A 20,920-nucleotide genomic window follows, 5' to 3' on the forward strand; every position below is an offset into this window, starting at 1 on the left:
TCTCTCTCTCTCTCCCTCCGTCTGTCTCTCTCTCTCTCTCTCCGTCTGTCTCTCTCTCCGTCTCTCTCTCTTTCTCTCCGTCCGTCTCTCTCTCCGTCTGTCTCTCTCTCTCTCTCTCTCCGTCCGTCTCTCTCTCTCTCTCCGTCTGTCTCTCTCTCTCTCTCTCCGTCTGTCTCTCTCTCCGTCTCTCTCTCTTTCTCTCCGTCCGTCTCTCTCTCCGTCTGTCTCTCTCTCTCTCTCTCTCCGTCCGTCTCTCTCTCTGTCTCTGTCTTTGTCTCTGTGGCCCTGGAGGGTGAGGGTGAGGGTGAGGGTGGGGGGGGGGGGGGGGGGGGGGGGGGGGGGGGTGAGAGAGGGAGACAACCAATCCCCTCCATACCCAAATATGACCTTAACCGGGACCGGGGAGTGGCCTCTCGTTAGGGCCTCTTGCTTGACTGGGGGCGTGGCCTCTCGTTAGGCCCTCTTGCTTGGAGGGGTCGTTGCCTCTCTGGAGGGCCTCTTTCTTGGAGGGGCGTGGCCTCTTTCTTGATGGGGGGGCGTGGCCTCTCGTTAGGCCCTCTTGCTTGGAGGGGGGCGTGGCCTCTCGTTAAGGCCCCTTGCTTGGAGGGGCATAACGAGGGGCGTTGCCTCTCGTTAGGGCCTCTTGCTTGGAGGGGTCGTTGCCTCTCTTGAGGGCCTCTGTCTTGGAGGGGGCGTGGCCTATTTCTTGATGGGGCGTGGCCTCTCGTTAGGCCCTCTTGCTTGGAGGGGGGCGTGGCCTCTCGTTAAGGCCCTTGCTTGGAGGGGCAAAACGAGGGGCGTGGCCTCTCGTTAGGGCCTCTTGCTTGGAGGCGGGCGTGGCCTCTCGCTTGGAGGGGGCGTGGCCTCCAGTAAGGGCCGGCTGCCCTTAGGACCACCAGTACTACCGAAAAAACAACATCACTGTGTGTTCTCTTACTCCAAAAAAATATTTTGGCACTTTTTATTTTGAAAGCCATAGTATATTTGTTATGAGAAAAAAAAAGTAATATAAATATATATATATATATAAAACTATATACAATCAATTCAATGAACAGAGGCTAGTTTTTTCCCTCAGTGGTGGGGGGGAGGAGAGATCTTACATCGGTGTTGTCGTTGGGATTATCTTTAATAGTACACTGCCCACACAAACACACCACACACACACACACAGGCACACAATGGCACATACAGGCATGTTTGAGTTCCTTTGGATTGAGTTCTATGTATTTTAGAGCTTAAGACCTTAAATAAGTACAAATAAAGCATTTTTTCGTGTCGGATCCTAAAGTCCGATAGTGACTACACTTATTTTCCAGGACCTTGCGAGCTAAGCGCCGTCGAGCAGAATGGACAATCTGTCTCCGGACAGGGTGGCCCGTGTGTCAACGTCCGTCGAAAAAAAAGTGTGGTTGACTGATGCAAAATAGTTCGGCATGACATCTATGCCTTTTTATTTGGGACACTTAAACACTTATTAAAACACTTAGTTAAAAGGAGCCTTAAAAAGGTCAAATTAAAGTGCAGGGAGAACAGCATCTCTGGTGCAAAGACTCTCCCCAGAGATGCTGGCGGCCTGTGCTTTCTCTTAGGTCGGTTTACGCGTGAATCCGTTGACTAAAAGACACCAGTACGCCTCATCCGAAGGCCCTTACACGACGTCCCCGCGTGTAACTTTGCGTTACTTCGGCCGTGTTGTAACATCAGATTTCTCCGCCCCCCCCTCCCCACTGTTGCTGTATGCCCCCGATCTACCAGTGGTAAAGCGAGGTCGACTGCATGCTGTGGTATGCCCTCAGTAGAAACTTGTGAATGTGTAGGAGCATCGTTGCAATTTTGTACTTGATGGGATAGGTTTCTTTGCCACATCTAGCTCAAAGCCATATCTATGTTGTCCATCTTTTGGGTTGACATCAAGCGAAAAGCGTGTGTCGATTTCACCCCATTTTTGTTTTTTTTGGTTTCTGGATAGGATCGCCCTTCTGACTCATTGCGGCCGTGTCTGAACGGCTCTCTAAGTCGATTTTTGTTTGACCACATGCTGAATCGATAAGGCTTTAGCTCGCCTGTATGGCCAGTGCAGCACAATGACCCGACAGCCCTGTGTGTGTGTGTGTTGGAAGCATGAGTCGAACACATGGTTAGCTTTCTGCGGCTCGTCGGGGGGTGCAAACACTGATCTGAGAGCTGTTTATAAAGGGGTTGCTGTGTGGGCTGATTCAAGCGATTTTGGTTTCGTTTTTTTTGCATGATTTTTTTGCCCCAAACATCCGCAACTTATTCATGGGAATCAGTTGTCATTGATTAGCCATGCTACACAGTGGGGTCTGTGTGTGTGTGTGTGTGTGTGTGTGTGTGTGTGCGTGTGCGTGTGTGTGTGTGTGTGTTTGTGATCTATCTCAAAGTGCACTGATGCCTTTTTTAAATTTTCTGATGGAATTGGATATTGACACGAAATGGGGCCAGTGGGAAAATCATGATGAAAGTTAAGCTTTAATATATATTCAAAAGCAAAGTCAAGACCGGAGGAGAGGGCACCCTGTGTTTGTGTGTGTGTGTGTGTGTGTGTGTGTGTGTGTGTGTGTGTGTGTGGGCGGGGTGTGCATTATTGTGGTTCCACTGGTGTGCATGGATCATCAAAACATCATCTTCTCATCACTGCTAAACAACTCTTGTTCGCCCCCCACCAACACCAACACCACCACCACCTCATTACGATCCCATTGCTTTCACCTCCTGAGACATGGCTCCGGTTGCATGCACACACACACACACACACACACACACACACGCATGCTGTTTCCAGGGGGATGTGATTGAACAGGAGTTTTGAAGTCTGTCCGGGGTCAAACCCCTCGCCGAATGGCTGTTTTTCTTTCTTTAGACGAGACGTCTCGACATTGTCACCTTCCTTCCCCTTTGGGTTTCAACCCCCTCCTTGCTCCTTCTCACTCTTGGTTTTACCTCCTATTGTTTTTTTTGTAAAACAAAATATATCAAGTATAGGGAACCTTATTATTCTCAAGCGGGTGTTGCATGAATGTATGTTTACATGGGAAAATATGTACAAATTAAAAAGCTGATTCATCCCAAAAAAAAAAAAGAAGAAAAAGAAAAGTGCAGCGATAATTTAAAGAATGTGGTTTGTAGAGATAACCTAGCCGGGGAGAATCTGCGCCCTGCCAAAAATCGTACTTTCCTTGCGGCGAACTTGTTGCGACCCATCACCCTTCAATTACCTTTTGAACTTTTCTTTACCTTGTCCCTGTTGCCCCCATCAACCCCACCCTGGCCCCCCCCCCCCCCCCACCCCCAGTTTAAGACATGTAGCCTGGATCCACCGATATTCCCCTCATAGGCAACAAGAGAACCTCTGTTTTTGGTGCACCCCCAAATCTACACCCATCCGTGGATACAAGTCCAGAAGGGGATTTTAGCACAGTGAGATCTGTTCGCATGTCGGGGTTCAACTCCTCTATCCTTCCCCCCCTCCCCCCTCCCCCTCCACTGTTTCCACTCACCCCTCCTGCTCCTTTGGTTTACATTGACAGTCAAATCCCCCCCCCACCCCCCCCCCCCCCCCCTTTTTCTGATTTCATAATTATTTTATTTTTTGGACGTGTGTTTGTTTTTCAGATATCTTTGTTTGTGTGCACTTACAATACGTTCAAATTGCCTAAAGAGTGAAGTCAAATATAGATTGAGAAAATCTCGTACTTCATTCTGACCTTTTATTCTTTCCTTTTCCTTATGAGTTTTAGTTTTTTTCTCTCGACATCGGATGCTGTAATGTTGGCAAAAAAAAGAGAAGATGTAAAATTCATGTATCATTTATGAAATATGTATAAAAGAGATATGTAATTCAGTTATCAATAAAATCCTTATCCAGTTTTTGGAAATTGGGGGTCTGGCGTTGAGTATCTTTGTGTCGGTTGGAGACACGGCGGGAGACAAAGATGGTTCCAGCCAGGGCTGTGCCTTGCTCAAGGTCTTGACCAGCGCCTCCATTTTGTCCTTGACCCTCAGAGCTTCCTGAGTCTCAGGACATCCTATGGAGATAGGCCCACAGGACATGTTGTTTGTAAGCAACGTTTCCATCTTCTGTCACGATAGTTCTCGTAATTCACAATCACTCTGGGAGGACCATCTGGGGATTGTCTTACTCTAATTCTTAAAGAACAATATTGAATATTTGTCATTTGATTGAAATAATTTGTATGGTATACTGTTTATATGTGTGTGTATATACAGTATGTATGTGTGTATATATGTATTTATAATGTATATGTGTGTATATTATGTGTATACATTTTAAAGTCATATATATACACATGCTAATGGGTAAATGGAACAAAGCCTGAAATACCCACGCACAGGTTTGTTTACATATTGAATGAAAACTGCAGTTTCATAGATTAAATCTTGTGCTGTTGGAACAAATTAAGTGAATTTGTAATAATGTATTCAGATGCTACCTAAATCAACAACTCAGGCTTCAACTAAGCATGGAATATCCCCTATTATACACTGTTGTAGATGAAGAGCAAAAGCCTAACAAATACGCCTACCGCAACCGCAACATCATTTTATATACTTCAATATCTGCAAGAGACCATTCAGTGACATGATGTTAAATGATGTTCAGACCCATTATTTCGGTCGTGTGTTCATCCATTTTAATGAGCAAAAAATGATGCAAAGAATATTTAAATGAATACAAGCGTCGCTAATCCGATTTGTTTTACCACTCTGAATAGATAGGCTCCCGCTCGACTGTATGCCTTACATAACCGGAGTCCGTGTATTCCTCGAATGGTGTTTAAATGTAGTTCCTTGTTCTTTTGTTAATGAGAGCCGGGCTCTGAGGCGCGCCTGCGATGTCCTCTCAACATAATGACGTGCTTTAGCGGCTCCCCCGGCTGCCTGTTTTAATGCCACGTCGTACTGTCCCGCTGTAATTGTGGACTCTGTATTGGGACAGCGGGGAGCAATCTGGGCACCTGAAATGGGGATTTCAAAGTAATAGTGTATAAAAATAAATCCAACACTTTGAAATAATGGAACCGTAATAAACCATTGAGTGTTACAAAAAAAGGTAACCTAGAAGAATATAAAATACGGATTAAAATATTAAAAAAGATTATAATATTATGGCCGGGTCCTGCTCATTGAGGAGGAGGATGAAGAGAACGGTGATGTAATGGCGGTGTGATGGAGGGGTCAAAGGTCCCCCGTGTGTCCTCCAGATAGGCCATAAGGACCAGAGAGGCTGGGAGAACAATGAAGGATATGGAAGCCTCTTCCAGGATGGAGGACACTGTCACAGGGGCCAAGGTGAGCTGGACTGTAAATAACACACACACACACACACACACACACACACACACACACACACACACACACACACACACACACACACACACACACACACACACACACACACACACACACAAAGGGGCTCAGGCACATTCATGGAGATAAGGTGCCTATATTAAAGAGCCGGTTCCTCTCTGTAAATGGCACACATATGCAGAAGCTTGAGCGTGGATTAAACCCTCTACAGTGAGAGGACAATGATATCCTTTGTGGCCACCTTAATATTCCTGAACGCAGGACTCCCTGCAGTCACAGATAACGGTAAGTGCAACACCTCCCATTCGTACAAAACGATGATCATATAGTCACACAATCCGAAAAAAAAATAGTTCCATCGTGGATGATTTGTAACTGCGTTATTGCATATTGCTGGACCGAACGGATTGAGGGATACTACAAGACTAGTGATGAAGTGGAACCACGGATGGATCTATTTCATCGACAGGTCGTGTTGAGTCTCATTCGTTCGTGGGAGCCTTGCCTCTCCACATCAGGTTCGCGGCTCTCTTAATGGCCATTGGAAGTCACTCCTGGCTCTCGCAGGAAGATTTAGACCTTCAATTAACACCGAGTCGCCGAAGCCAGCGCTGTTCCCGTGCCCTGCGGTGCTTGTTGTAGCTGGAACTCACTCGGTCTCAGTGGAAGGTCTCTGAATAAACATCCGTTTATACTAGCGTCAGCTCGCCTGGACGCCGATTGATCCACGGAAAGCAATCGGGGGGGGGGGGGGGGGGGGGGGGGGGGAAGAGAAGGTAGAGGGAAGATAGATGGTGCTTTATCAGAGGCCAAGCCAGAGAGCAGGAAGTGGATGGGCTCTTAGAAAATAAATGAGTATACTGAGGTTATTTCACTGCAATAAAATGTGTTCCCTGCTCTCAAAGCCTTTCAATTAAACTTGGGGGGGGGGTCTTGGTTAATTAGGATGCTTTTGGTTTTGTTTGCATATTCTAATCAGGCATGATCGTGATAACCTATTATAACCCTGATCTCATTATAATCACAGTTATAATTGCAGGGATGAGGGTTGTAGTTCTAATTGGCAAGAATACCGATATACCCTGGGTTGGTGTTAAATGAGACGTATTTGCATGTTCAGTGCATCTTCCAGGTTAACCCTCAAACATTCCATCTTCCTTCAAAACTCTTTTTAGTAGTTCCCAAGATGCTGCACAAAAGGCCGCTCAATATGTAAAAAATAAGGCTGTGCCGTGTTCCTGACGACTCTGTCTTAGTTCAGGGCTCATCCTGATCGGGTGCACTGCTGATGTAACGTTATGCTCTCATGTGGGTGAAATCGGCGTACAGCTGAGAGGATTAGTCTCCCGTGGTTTTTCTAAGCCTCCTCCACCCTCTCCCCTGAAGATCTCATGCCCTGTGATCAACACACACACCTTCCCTCCCCCTGCATTGTTTGTCACGACGACACCACCATCGCGGCTTGCCCTTTCCTACTCAAGGCGGCCTCGTGATTAGATTGTTCAGAGAGCCCGTGGAACGGAGAGAGGAGAGCCTATTGATTGAGGTTTCGCTGCACTTTGGCTCCTCGACTCCTTGTGTTATGGTCCTGACTCTGCAACACCGGCTTCGGTAACAGAAAAAGGGGTCTTGGAGCTTGTATAGATACAGACGGCTAACTCTTGCTGATGGCCTATTTCCCCCCCCGGTCGAGTGAAATTGGCTCCGTGTTGACAATCCTTTGAGACGTTAAAGAGGGCAACAGTGTGACACCATGAGGCGTGCAAGGCGTTTTAGGTGTTACTCTAAAACACCCATTGATTCTGTACCTAAATATCTTCAAATAAGGAATTCAATAGCAGCACAGCAGACCTCTCTAACCAATGTACCCCTTTTCCAAGCCCTTTCTATCCAACAACAAACAGGGCCACTCTGTCACTCTTTCACACCGAGCGTGATCCCAGTCGGAGTGAGGTCCTAATCTCAAACCTCTCTGTCCTCATGCTCCTCCCGGGGGGGCCAGTCCTGGACCCGTGCTCGGCCTACACCAGCCTGAACGAGCCCTGGCGCAACACGGACCACCACATCAACCAGTCGGCCGGCGTTCCCCTCTGTGACGGCCACATGTCCGGAGAGTGGTACCGCTTCACGGGCATGGCCGGAGACGCCATGCCAACCTTCTGCATCGCCGAGAATCACTGCGGCACTCACGCTCCCATCTGGCTCAATGGCAACCACCCAGAACCAGCACAGGGCATCGTCTCTCTGCCGGTCTGTGCCAGCTACAACGACAACTGCTGCCAGTGGAACACCAGCGTGGATGTGAAGGCCTGCGCCGGGGGGTACTACGTCTACCGCCTGCCCAAACCGCCCGTGTGCTTCCACGTCTACTGCGGCCGTACGTGGTCGCCTCGCCTCGCACCTGGAAAAAGTGCCGCCAATGTTCACTTCTTTGTTGCACCTTTTTTGAGTGTCTTTACATAATTACGGTGGTGGAAATATTTGGCTCCCCGTGGGTTTTACATTTACATTTGACGTTCAGGTCGTTTAGTGGACGGTGTCATCCAAAGCGACTTACAATGAGTACATTTGTCACTAGAAAATATATATCGCTGTCGGTACAGTCAGGATGTTCTTACAACCAAGTACAAAGCACTCACAATCGCTAGGTTAACCCATTCCCCGTACACAACAAAGCTAGCTAGGATAAGGTGCTACATACCTAATCACTATAGCTAAATACGACATACAGTTATACAATTGTGTCTGTTCCCTTGTACAGATTTCTATGACATCTGCGACGAGGTGGAGTGCAACGGCCCCCATTGTCCGGAGTCCAGTTGTCAGTGTGCGCCTGGGACGACCCTGGGGCCCGACCGTCAGACATGCCTGGGTGAGTCGGGAGGGGAGGGAGGGGAGGGAGGGAGGGAGGAGAGGGAGGTCACTGATAAAACGGCAGCACAACACAGGGAAATATGTCCCAAAATGGAGGCAAAGGAAGAGGCAGACACCAGGGATGTTTTTCAGGAAGCCTAATGTCCGCCAGTGGTCTATTTCAAATCCCCTGTACACAGTTCATCATTAATAACCGAGAGCATCAATCCAGCTTTTCCCCTTTTGGAACACTACTAATAGCTTTTCATTAAGTAGTGTAATGGGATATGAATTTTACACCAGACCTATTTCTCACACTTAACTGCCAAATGATATCAAATGTGCCTCAACACAACCAATAATGAGGGTGTTTGATCCAGTACAATCAATAACAAGTCAGTCAAGGGTGGACGCGGCAGATGTAAGAGACATGAGAGGAATGGAAATGTTTGTAGCAAGTGCACCTAGCTCAATGTGCTACGGCGGAAGGGGGGTAGAATTAGCATGCTAGGTGGAGAGCACTGTTGAAGGCACTTCATAGACACACCTGACCGCATATCTGATGCATTGATTGATGAATATGTTATCAGAACCGGCCAAGCTCAAACAACTGTCATTAACGTATTAGTCAGCTATCAAGTAAGTGTGTCCCTTTTAACTTGTTTTCAGTCAGAGTAATGTAGTGTGGCTGCTTTGCATAATAAGATGCGTGTGTTAAGTGCTAGGAGGAAAACCTGTTGAAAAACCTACCGTACTGATGGAATATGAAAGCTCAAAAACAAGTATCACAAGTGTTCTCAATTTTCACTTTCTCATTCTCCATGTTTTACTTTTTTTCCTAGATTTTCCATTTATGTCCATATTTCATTTTAGAGAAAAATAAAAAATCAAGAAAGAAGATGGAGATCGTGCAAAGAAAAAAGTCTATAATTTTCTTGAAATCGTTGTTCGTACAGTTTTTTTTTCTTGTTCTCTCAAACTCGTTTCTTGATTATTTAAGTCTCCATACCTTTCCGCCATCTATTTTCGTTATGGTATGAAGCTGTTATCTTTATATGCAATGAAAAACGATAACGGCAAAGTTTGCAAGTGTCCGATCCGGCTTTCCTCAGAAAACACTTTAATAGTTTGACAAAAAAATAACTTTTTGCTCTACCCCAAGATGTGAACGAGTGTGATAAAGGGAACGGTGGCTGCGCGGAGCTGTGTGTGAACACCAAGGGCTCCTGGCGGTGTCAATGCGGACCAGGGCGTGTCCTAGAGGCAGATGGACACAAGTGCAGAGGTAGCGTTCAAGTGACCAAATCCACATTCACACACAAGATGCGAAACCCCCACCCGGTACCTGACAACCTTCCATCTCCCCCCTCGCTCCAAGCAGAGTTGGCCGGATGTCCGGCCAGCAATGGAGGCTGCAGCCACGGCTGTGCCACCCTGTTGGACTCCCATGAATGCCGCTGTCCGCGTGGGCTCGAGCTGGGAGAGGACAACCGAACCTGCCAGGGTAAAGTGCGACGGTGTGCACCTGTGCATGTGCATGCGACGGCGTGCGTGCGTGTGTGTGTGTGTATGTTTGTATCACATAGATCATATCAGAAACCGATGATCTTGTTTATAGAGACAACACCTGAAAGATATGATGATTCTGTGTGTATGTCTGTGCGTATGAAAAACAGATGTGAGAGGTTAGTACACCACAAGTGTCAATACTTCCTTTGTGCTGGACTCTGCAGTTCCTGTCCAGTGCGATCCCAGCTGCATCAAGGTGTCAGTCCCTAAGGATCTGGTGGAAGGTCTGGACCTCTTCCTGACCAACTCTTCCTGCCGCGGGATCTCCAACGGCACACACATCAACCTGAGCTTCAGCCTCAAGACCTGTGGGACGGTGGTGGAGGTAACACCGAATCTGCGTCGTTGTTATTCATTGTGGAAGATATTCCAGGTCCGCTAAGGGCGCCCACGGTGATTCACCGGGTAGAGCGTGTACCATTTAGGCCCAGTCCTTATCACGTCGACCGGGGTTTGATTCCTGCCCGTCTTCACTGCCTGTCTTCCCCTCTCTCTCCCATACCTTCCTGTCTTACTCACTCTATAATAAAACAGTAAAAACAAATAAATAAAGAATGCTTTGCATTGGAGTTCACCAGAAATGATTGTCAGTTCTTGACACCCAGTTTAACTTACAAATAGGTGACCCGATATGGAGATTTTTTTGTTTGACTGTAGACTCTACTCGTTTTTTTGGTTTTTCTTCGCCTATGGTTATGACTACAAATGACCAGGCTCGACCTTGCTATGCAACTCTCCCTGCATTTTTTCCCTTCTAAAATCTTGGCTGTTGTACTTATCTTGTTAGTCTTCCCATGGCTTTGCTCAAATCTACTCAGCGGTTGAATCGAGAGCAGAGGTGCCCGACCTCTTCAAGCCGCCACTAAGAGGCAGCTTAGAGCCTCCGAGCCCCAGGGTTGACAAACCACGGTTCCAGAGTGCCAGACCTTTTCCCAACATGAATCAGCCAGGTGTCGGCAGTCATTAACCCGTCGGCTGGCCCCCCACCCAGGTCACCGATGACAAGATCGTGGGGACCAACCTGGTGACGGGGCTCCCGAGGACGGGGGCCGGTGCCGGCGGCGGCGGCGGCGGTGCCGGCAGAGACATGATCGTCCGCACCAGCAAGCTCCTGCTGCCCGTCACCTGCGAGTTCCCCCGGGAGTACCAGGTGTCGGTGGACGGCTACCAGGCCAGCCTGCGCAGCGCGGCCCTGGAGCTGGCCGGGCACAGCGAGGGCGTGTTCCCCTTCACCCTGGAGCTCTTCAAGAGCGAGGCCTTCGCCGAGCCCTACCGCGCGCCGCCGCAGCTGCGGCTCCACGACGCGCTGTACTTCGGCGTGGAGCCGCGGGAGAAGCTGGACGGGCTGGCCGCGCTGGTGGAGAGCTGCTTCGCCACGCCCAGCCCCAAGGCGGAGCAGGCCCTGAAGTATTACCTCATCAAAGACGGGTGATTACAGAGGGTTTCAGGGGAGTGTACACGCTCTGGGTCTGAATGAGGGGGGGGGGGGGGGGGGGCGTCTGGAGGTAGAGAGATGTGTGTGTGTGTGTGTGTGTGTGTCTGTGTGTGTGTGTGTGTGTGTGTGTGTGTGTGTGTGTGTGTGTGTGTGTGTGTGTGTGTGTGTGTGTGTGTGTGTGTGTGTGTGTGTGTGTGTGGTAATGACTGTGTTGGCTTAGTGGTCTACAATGAAATGTCACGTCCCTCGACTCAGTGAAAAAAACGAAAAAATGACAATACAATATAATAAATATATGCAATAGTAAACAATAATTAATGAATAATCTGACTTATTTATCCTCTCAAATTATATTTAATATTTGTAGTTATTTTTATCACGTTAGCACAGCCCTATTTTAGGTTGCACTTGCGAGTTAACGTATCATAAAGCCCTGAATGGACTACCTGTTTCCAAAGCTCATGGTGATGTCATGGGGTGCTAATATAGGGGCCTGTCAAGTGACACAGTGAACTGTCTAGTTAGGCCTTATTATTTAAATCGGAGTAGTCAGGAAAAGCGGGAGAACGTCTTTTTTAATCACGGTCCAAACCACTTCAAAGGGTCCCCAGAAGGCTTCTGAGGCAGCCGCTCGCCGGTAGGATTTGGAAGTGAAGGTTTTCCTTCAGATAATTAAAGGTGGGGGACAGCCGAGGGCTTTTGGTTTTGATGAATGGGAGTAGAAATCACAAACGTCGCTCAGGTGCAGAATTCATACCTCAGAGGCGCTTGTTTTCGGGTTGCGAAAATAGACGAATTAAATCTCCCATTCCCATTAGCAAAGCCTATTTTAGCCATCATGCAAATGAAATATAAACATAATATCGTTCTCCATATATTAAGATGAAAGCACTTCGATGTGTAACGGCTGTAGGTGATCCGTGGTGCGGGCGAAGACGCTGTTTGATTAAAGACCACGGTGCATTAGCACGTGCATCCATGCTGACCACTGATTTGCCTTTCAGGTGTATATCAGACGATACGGTGAAGCAGCTCACAGCCAAGGACACACTCTCCAAACACTACCGAGTCCCCGTCTTCAAGTTCATCGGCAAGGACAACCGGGTGAGAAGCCCACGCTGAGAGCCAGCTGGCTAATGTGTGTGTCGTGTGTATATGAAGGCTCCATCTATATGCCCGAGTGAGCCTTCCAGATCAATATCATTTTAAGAATTGTATTTATGGAACACAAGTCTGAATACAATATCTTGTCTTAATACAAAAACTGGCCATTGATGAAACTGTGTGTGTGTGTGTGTGTGTGTGTGTGTGTGTGTGTGTGTGTGTGTGTGTGTGTGTGTGTGTGTGTGTGTGTGTGTGTGTGTGCGCGCGCGCGCATGTGTCTGTGTGTGTGCAAACACATGTGTGTGTTCGAACACGTGTGTGTGTGTGTCTGCGCGCGCGCATGTGTGTGTGTGTGTGTGTGTGTGTGTGTGTGTGTGTGTGTGCGCGCGCACACCCCAGGAGGTCTTCCTCCACTGCCACGTGCTGGTGTGCGGGGCCGGAGACTCGCGCTGCGTCCAGCGGTGCCGCGGGGGGGGCCGCCTGCGCCGGGAGCTCTGGAGCACGGACCCCCAGGAACCCCGGGACCGGCGCGTGCTCAGCGGAGGGCCCATCATCATCCTGCCGGACCCCTGAACACCCACGCCCCCCCGCCGCAACACCAAAAGTCCCCCGAAGGGCCCCGCTGATGAGCCATCCCATAATGAGGCTAACAACCCAAAACACGCCGCCAGACCCTGAGTGTATTTCTGGTTCAGTGTTATCGTGCAAAGACGGCGTCCGACATAATTATTCAGCTCTGCATCGGGTATCAGGTCACGGACCACACGACACAGCCACCCAACAACACAGAAGCCTATTTGAGTCCTAGGAAAGCGCTGTATACGTCTCATTTATTGTTGTTATTATTGTTATGTCGCTTGGTGACGTGGTTCCCAACACAACAGTTTTGCCGTGAATAAAGCGACGCTTGTACTAGATAATCATTCTTAGCGGCCGGGGAAGTCTCCTCGGCACGATTGTAACCGCTGGGGCGGGAGAAAGGCTTTTCTAGGTCAGCCATGCACGCCGTCCTCCGGTCTGATTACAGTTTGCCCGCCTCAGCCTATATTTACAAGCACGGCTAATATTACAAAATGGAACTAGCAGCTTATAGACGCGCGTGTGTGTGTGTGTGTGTGTGTGTGTGTGTGTGTGTGTGTGTGTGTGTGTGTGTGTGTGTGTGTGTGTGTGTGTGTGTGTGTGTGTGTGTGTGTGTGTGTGTGTGTGTGTGTGTGTGTTTTTAACACTGATACTTATGGATTCTTTTTTTTAGCACTGCTTCTCCCAGTGGTCTAAATTCGGGACCACAGGCTAAACCAATAGTCTTTTGTCAGTGTTTGGGGAATTATGCAAAGCACCGACTTGCCTGAAGAAGTAATGTGCCCTTAATTATGCAAAACAAATGACAATCATGCATGCATTTATTCATAGAAAACCAACAACGAGGGAAATAATAAGTTACATTGGACACATGGCTGAGTAGCAGTAATGGACGCAGCGCTAACACGTCCCGCTCTAAGAGGGTGAGTGTAGCGAGGCGGTCTGATGATCAGGAACACGCGGACAAGACAGAGTCTTTCCCTAGTCATTAACTCCAGTTCATCCTCGCGCAACAGGAAGTGAATCAGACCGAAATTTGCTCTCTCTATCAGGCACATCTTCTGATTCATCAAAGTCATTTATGCTAATGGAGTCATAATCCTGCCCTAAAATAATAAAACAAATAGAAAATGATTTGTCCAATTAACCAACACTGTTGAGAAAAAACAACAACCTAAACCAAGTCCTGTTCAGATACTGAAAACACAATATTGGCTCATAATCCCTATTCAATACCATTTTCCTCGATGTAAACACTCTCAGCCTTTTCCCATGAGCCCTGGCGTCAATGCTGTCCCCTTCCGTAAACAACAATAAATATCCATAAATATAAAGTGTGTCGACGCGCAGACATGTGTGCCTCGGTTGTGTCCCCGGCAGAGGCTTCCACCTCCCCATCACAGCTCCTCCCGCTCCTCCTCCGTGCAGACGCACGCCGCCCTCTGGCTGTTCATGTAGGGCCTGCAGCCCAGGGTCGACACCGTGTTGTACAGGGCGTCTGCCCCCGACTCACAGGCTGAGTCCGGGGTCAAGGGGAGAGGCAGGGGGGAGGGAGGGAGGGTGGGAGTGAGGGGTAGGGTCAGGGGGGAGGGGAGAGAGAGGCAGGGGAGAGAGGGAGGGGAGGGAGGGGAGGGAAGGGAGAGAGAGTTAGGGAAGAGAGGTAGTGAGGGAGGTGAGAGGGAGGGAGGGGAAAGAGGGAGTCAGAGAGGTGAGAGAGAGAGGGAGGGAAGGGAGAGAAGGTAGAAAGAGAGTGAGGGAAGAGAGGTAGTGAGGGAGGTGAGAGAGGGAGGGAAGTGTAGAAAGAGAGAGTTAGGATTAGGAAGATAAGACATTATTTTGTAATTGAGTGACATAGTGCTGGGGCCAACAACCTCTAATTGCTCCTTGATGACATGCATCTGCACCCACTTTGAGTCTATTTGGCTAAAAGCCTCTGCTAAAGAGTAGTTTAACGACTACTATTATAGTACTCAAAATGTGGAATTACATGACAATCCTCATCTCTGGGACGAAGTACGGTATATAGAGTGCAATTTGTGAAGAAAGAAAACTTAATATCATCAGTCGATTTATAAACAAAAGAAGGACAACACCAGAGTCCGACCACACCGAGCGGGGAAGGCTGACCTTTGACCTTGGAGACGAAGCCCAGGCTCGTCTTGAGGTCGGTGCAGAGGCTGTGGAGGCACCAGCGGAACTTGGAGTCGCAGCGGGACTTGCTGGAGCCGCACGTGTCGTAGCACTGGTCCAGCTTGTCGCAGCACTGCGTCATGGCGGGGATGCCCAGGTCAAACTGCTGGAGACACGGACGCACGCAGGCAACACGTCTGAACAGGGCGGGTTTACAGCAGGACGTACAGCAGGCAGGCAGTGGCGTTACTCTAACATTAACACATAGTAAACTGACAAAATGTTTATTTTGAAGAGAGACACTTAATTAAATTAGCTAATTATAACTATAAATATGTATGTATAATTTTATGATACGTCAGGTCAGCATTAAGCAGAGGCTTAATCTCTTCTCTGTCTCTCACAGATCTGTCTCTCCCAAGTTTATTATCTATGATAACATCTATCTATCTGTCTATCTAGTCTGTCTGTCTGTCTGTCTGTCTGCCTGCCTAGCTATCCGTTGTTTGTCTATCTATCTGTGTGTTGTTGCCAGCACAACCCATTCCAACAAGGGGGGGGTCGCTGAAATACCAATCTTAGTTTGTACAGGCCTAGAGGTGTACTGCCTTGTGAACCGGCGGTCTACGGAGCATCAGTCCTAAGGTGTGCCTGATGATGTGGAGGTGTGGTGTGGTGAGGGGTGGACATACAGGTCCTTCTACCTGCATTCCAATCAGAGACGAGGTGCAGCCATCTGGCTCTGGGATCTGGTAGTCGGGCCGGGGCTGAGGGATCGAGCCTGGCAATGAGAGAGAGACAGAGGGAGTGAGTGTGGGAGGGAGGACGAGAGAGGGGCCAAAGAAAGAGAAAGGGCGAGAGAGAGAGAGTGTGAGGGAGGGAGGACAGGAGAGGGGCCAAAGAAAGAGAAAGGGCGAGAGAGAGAGAGAGAGAGAGAGAGAGAGAGAGTGTGAGGGAGGGAGGACAGGAGAGGGGCCAAAGAAAGAGAAAGAGCGAAACAGAGAGAGAGGGAGTGAGAGAGGGAGGACGAGAAAGGGGCCAAAGAAAGCGAAAGAGCAAAACAGTGAGATAGAGAGAGCGTCGAAAGAAAGAAAGAGCGAAAGAGAGAGAGAGAGAGAGAGACACACACACACACACAAACACACACACACAGAAACAAGTAGAGAGAGAGAGGGAGCGAGAGAGGGACAGTGTGCGTGAGTGAGTGAGAGAGAGAGCAAAAGAGAGTGAGTGAGAGAGCGAGACAGAGACAGATAGGCACCGATTCTAATCCATAGGTCCTCATGTGAAATCTCTGGCCTCCCTGAGATTGGATCTATAGGTTATGTAACGGATGGTCCCTCTCTGCCCTAACAGCCTCTGGCCTGATAACCACTGAAGGGGCTGAAACTATCGGTGCGGTCAATGGACCGTATCATCTGCTACCCGCACAATTACAATCCAATGTAATCACTTCCTGACAGCAATAGTAGTATATATACATATATTCTCTCTCTCCTTAATTACAGTGAGTTTAGCTGGAGAATCTATCTTGATTGAACACGGCATAGGAAGGCAGTCATTTAAGGCACGACTATGAGACCATTCGCGTGTACTTCAACATCGAAGAGCATGTGAGGAACAGCGTGCATTAGAGTACTCACCGTGTCGGCAGCGGTACTGACACACTCCGTTGCGTCCTCCCACCAGCTCCACCATGGAGTCAAAGTATCCGTTGATGGTCTGGAAGCTGCCCCTCAGCCCACTCAGGCCCCAGCCGCCAGAGTCCTCCGCTTCCTTCCCTGTCTGGAGCTCCGTGTTCCCCGGAACCCCCGCCCACTCCTCCTCCGGGAGGGTCTCCTGCGCGGACAGATCGGGGGCGTCCGAGTCGTCGGAGAGGTCTGCGGCCACCGGGCTCAGCTCCATGGGATCCTGGGTCGCTTCGGTCTCGACGTCACCGTCAGCGACTAGAGTGTCTGGCGTGGGGTCCTGGGAGACTCCAGTCTCAGGGAGAGGGTCCTGGGCTTCTGTCGAGTCGGTCAGAGAATCCTGGGGTCCTCCACTTTCAGGGAGAGGTTCCTGGGGTCCTTCAGTCTCAGGGAGAGGTTCCTGGGGACCTCCAGACTCAGGGAGAGGTTCCTGGGGACCTCCAGACTCAGGGAGAGGTTCCTTGGCTCCTCCAGTCTCAGGAACAGGTTCCTGGGCTTCTGTGGAGTCAGGCTGAGGTTCCGGGGCTTCTGTGGAGTCAGGCTGAGGTTCCTGGGCTTCTGTGGAGTCAGGCTGAGGTTCCTGGGCTTCTGTGGAGTCAGGCTGAGGTTCCTGGTCTTCTGTGGAGTCAGGCTGAGGTTCCGGGGCTTCTGTGGAGTCAGGCTGAGGTTCCTTGGCATCTATCGAGTTAGACACAGGATCCTTGGCATCCCCAGAGCCGGTCTGAGGTTCCTCGGCCTCTATTGAGTTAGACAGAGGTTCCCGGGCTGCACCGGTCTCAGGCTGAGGTTCCGTGGCCTCAGTCAGAGCTTCTTGGGCCTCAGATCCAGCGTCCGGCCGGCCGGCGAGAGCGTCTGCCGCCAGGTCGTTCAGGGCAGCGTCCGCCACCGGGGCCTCGACGGCGGGGAGTCCGGCCAGGCCGGCGGGCTCTGCGCTGGGGTTGGCTTCCTCCTGGGCCTGGTAGAGGGTTGCCAGGGTGGCGCCCTGAGCCGTGGCCAGCCAGAGGAGCAGGAGGAGGGGAAGGGAGCCGTGGCGTAGCAGCATGGTGGTGGAAGGTTTCAGGGAGAGACAGAAGGGAAGCCTCCTCACTACTGTTTACAATGTGGAGAGTGGCGCAGGCAGAGCGCAACGAAAACACTAGTGGCTGGCGGGCTGGGAGGGGGGACTTTGACCGATGATTAGAAGGGCCAAACAACGGGACAATTTGTGATGTTGGGAGGGCAGGAGGGGGGGGGCAAAGGTCCCTCTATATCTTTGTAAAGAACGAATGACGTTGCACCTTGATTTGTTTATCACGCCTCAACGTGTACAGTGCTTCGTTAATCATCCTCTGTGATTATGACATAATCAATTGGGTAATTGTGTGGGTAATTTCATTATCAGTCAGGATCAAGTTTCATAGTATTTGATATTTCTAAATGGTAATCTTTGTATAAAGACATCTATTGATATAGAAAACCTATGGAGCAAGACCAAATTTATATATATATATATGAATAAATGTGGCTTATATTATAACCCTTTTCTATCAAGCTAATTAATGCTCACATTTCACCATGTAACCTTCAACAATACACTATGCTCTCCAATGTTTTGCTAAAGGTCATAGCCTCTTACTATTTTATCATTGAATAATTATTGAATATATTAACAAATTATCTTTATAATGCGCAAGAGCGTGTAGATCCCTGACAGCTCTCCCTTAAAACTGTAAATACTAGAAGGTCCAACATCTTGATCTTGATTCTTGATCATATTATTTCCTGAAGCCTCTTTGTGATACGGTGGAAAGCTTTTCATCTGGTTGTTTAGCTTTGATTCAGTTCTGCTGCCCTCTAGTGGTAGAAGACTCCAACAACAGACATCTCCCACTGTTATGCTCCAAACACAAATACAGCGAGCTATTTTACTTGGTTACACACCAACAGACAAGGTTAATCGTCCTGTTGATTCTTGCTGACAGAATGGGACTCACTGTCATATAAATCTGTTTCTGGCGACAGAGCGGTCCAGATTTTGCCCCCACAGCTACAGCTGAGAACAAACCAGAACAGAGCACTGGTACACAGAGCGATTCACCTTGTCACTGTTTACAGCAAAGACATTCTCTTTGGCTGACGTTGGCGTACAAGACTTGTTGCTTCACGTTCTGTCTCAACGCCTCGCCTCCTGGCATTCTTTCCAGTGCCATGTTCATGTCCTCCTCCAGCTCCTATAGAGAGCAGGCCGCTGTTATCTACTGCCTACGTGTCCGTTATCTCACCGTGTGCTGAGCCGAGTTGGTTGGGTTTGTCGACAAGTTAGGACAAAAAGTACAAACTGCCTTGTGTTTGCGGGGGGGATAAGCAGGGTCGTCTGCTGGCACTGTTGCTGGGACAGATCAGGAATGATGGGAAACATCTCCAATGAGGATATTACTTAATACAATCCTCAAAAATGTGTTACGAGCCAATACGTTACAGACTGACTGTGTAACAACAGTAAATCAGTGAAGTTCATAAACGGTCTGTTGACGTTATCGCAGAAGAAACAGGCCAATGGGAACGTTTTCCTTTGCTTCCTGTGTTATTTGTATTTGATTATCTCTTCATATTGTAAATGGTTACACACACACGTCTGTTCTGCAGTGTGGAAGTGGACTTCAGACCTTTTCATCTTCATCTTTCGTGGCACGGACAGCTTGGAGTTTGTTTTCGGACTCTGGGGGGACAGGAAGACAACGATGAATCACAGAGCCTGGTGGTAACAAGACTATGACAGAGCAACAGAAAGGCTCACAGTCAGACCACAGGCTGAGGTAGAGCTTCAGAGAGGACGAGTCCTGCCCGGTGTTGCCCCCAGAGCTCTCTGCAGTCCCTCTGTTCAGCCTGATTCAGAGCTCTCTGCAGTCCCTCTGTTCAGCCTGATTCAGAGCTACGGCTGGTGGCATCTTTAGAGGCCCGATAAACACACCTGAGCCAGGTACTGCATCAAGACCGTCTCTGTTCAAACGGCATATCCGCTTTAGCTTACTCATCCACTTAATACAGAATGTGTAGATCCCAGTGATTCACGACTACCCGGTTAATTACAAGACGTCCCCTTATGTGTTCTTCATAAGAATTTGATCATTCTCAAGGTTTATATGCTGAAAATCAATACAAGAATGTGTAGCCTATGAACAAAGGCTAAGATCTGACAGCCTGTGTGACAAAACAATCAGCCTGTTTGTGTAGCCTCAAATTAATCAAGAATTGTTCAACAAATACCCAACCACATACCAACTATGCTGATGCTGTGGCTGCATCGGTATATGAACGTGATTCAAGTCACGACTGTTCATCTGCTGATGCTGTGGCTGCATCGGCTGCAAGTTACTGTTCCACCTGCGCAGTACGCTACAACTGAGATTTATGAATGAGCCGCGGCGGAAGGGAAACATTGACCCCGACGACCTGCGCCAACATGTTCCACCGGCAGGTAAAAGTTCCTGTTCCACTTCCCCACACTGGGGACACTTCCTCTGCGCTCTAATCCGTCTGACGGGGGCCGCAAAAATAGTGCGCATGGATCGAGAGAGAGGAAATGGAAAAACCTTAATTTCCCTGAGGATGGCTCCAAATACTGTTGAGCCGTCACACACGTCCTCAAACACGTCACTAACACAGAGAGACGTTCTCTGCTGGGCCGCCTCGGAACTGACAGCTTTTACAGCCTCTGGGTGACACACACACACAAACACATATGCACTGCACGCACACACAGTCATTCACATGCACCCACGCATGCACGCACGGACGTAGACACGCAATCACACACACAGTCACAGTGTCACACACACACACGCACGCACACGCACACACACACACACACACACACACACACACACACACACACACACACACACACACACACACACACACACACACACACACACACACACACACACAGACGATGAATGCGCTACAATGTCCTTAGAAAATAAAAACGAGGTACCAGGAGGTACAGTTTGTGCCTTTGTATGTTAATTGACAATGGACTACAATTGGACTGATTAAGATGACATTTCTGTCATATAAAGTATAGACATGTAATTCTCTCTCATGCCTTCATTATTCTTTATCCCTGCCATTTGCCTCCCTAATAAGTCATGTTTGCCTATGAACAGCCTTCCAGACTGCTGGCCGGGTCATGCTGGCCCTTCCCTTCATCCTCAGGGCCAGCAATGACGGA

General features: G+C 48.9%; 2 protein-coding genes across 5 annotated transcripts; one reads left to right on the top strand and one right to left on the bottom strand.

Moving 5' to 3' along the window:
• The first annotated feature begins 5,477 nt into the window (after positions 1-5,477).
• oit3 (oncoprotein induced transcript 3) lies at positions 5,478-14,043 on the top strand. Its single transcript, XM_060073350.1, has 9 exons — positions 5,478-5,637; positions 7,355-7,729; positions 8,114-8,224; positions 9,368-9,490; positions 9,587-9,709; positions 9,939-10,099; positions 10,766-11,202; positions 12,214-12,313; positions 12,713-14,043. The coding sequence occupies exons 1-9, from the start codon at positions 5,574-5,576 to the stop codon at positions 12,884-12,886; spliced, it is 1,668 nt and encodes a 555-aa protein (XP_059929333.1). The 5' UTR covers positions 5,478-5,573; the 3' UTR covers positions 12,887-14,043.
• Positions 13,696-17,890, bottom strand: pla2g12b (phospholipase A2, group XIIB). Of its 4 annotated transcripts, none has more exons than XM_060073363.1 (5): positions 17,107-17,890; positions 16,666-17,076; positions 15,715-15,803; positions 15,020-15,185; positions 13,696-14,408 (listed from the first exon to the last, which is right to left on the bottom strand). In XM_060073363.1, the coding sequence occupies exons 1-5, from the start codon at positions 17,750-17,752 to the stop codon at positions 14,290-14,292; spliced, it is 1,431 nt and encodes a 476-aa protein (XP_059929346.1). In that variant the 5' UTR covers positions 17,753-17,890; the 3' UTR covers positions 13,696-14,289. The 4 variants fall into 4 exon arrangements, with proteins under 4 accessions (XP_059929346.1, XP_059929347.1, XP_059929344.1 ...); XM_060073364.1 differs by having other exon boundaries at positions 16,666-17,196; positions 17,257-17,889; XM_060073361.1 differs by having other exon boundaries at positions 16,666-17,888.
• Between the last annotated feature and the right edge of the window lie 3,030 nt (positions 17,891-20,920).

This window comes from Gadus macrocephalus, chromosome 15, assembly GCF_031168955.1.
Source record: "Gadus macrocephalus chromosome 15, ASM3116895v1".
Taxonomy (NCBI): Eukaryota; Metazoa; Chordata; class Actinopteri; order Gadiformes; family Gadidae; genus Gadus; species Gadus macrocephalus.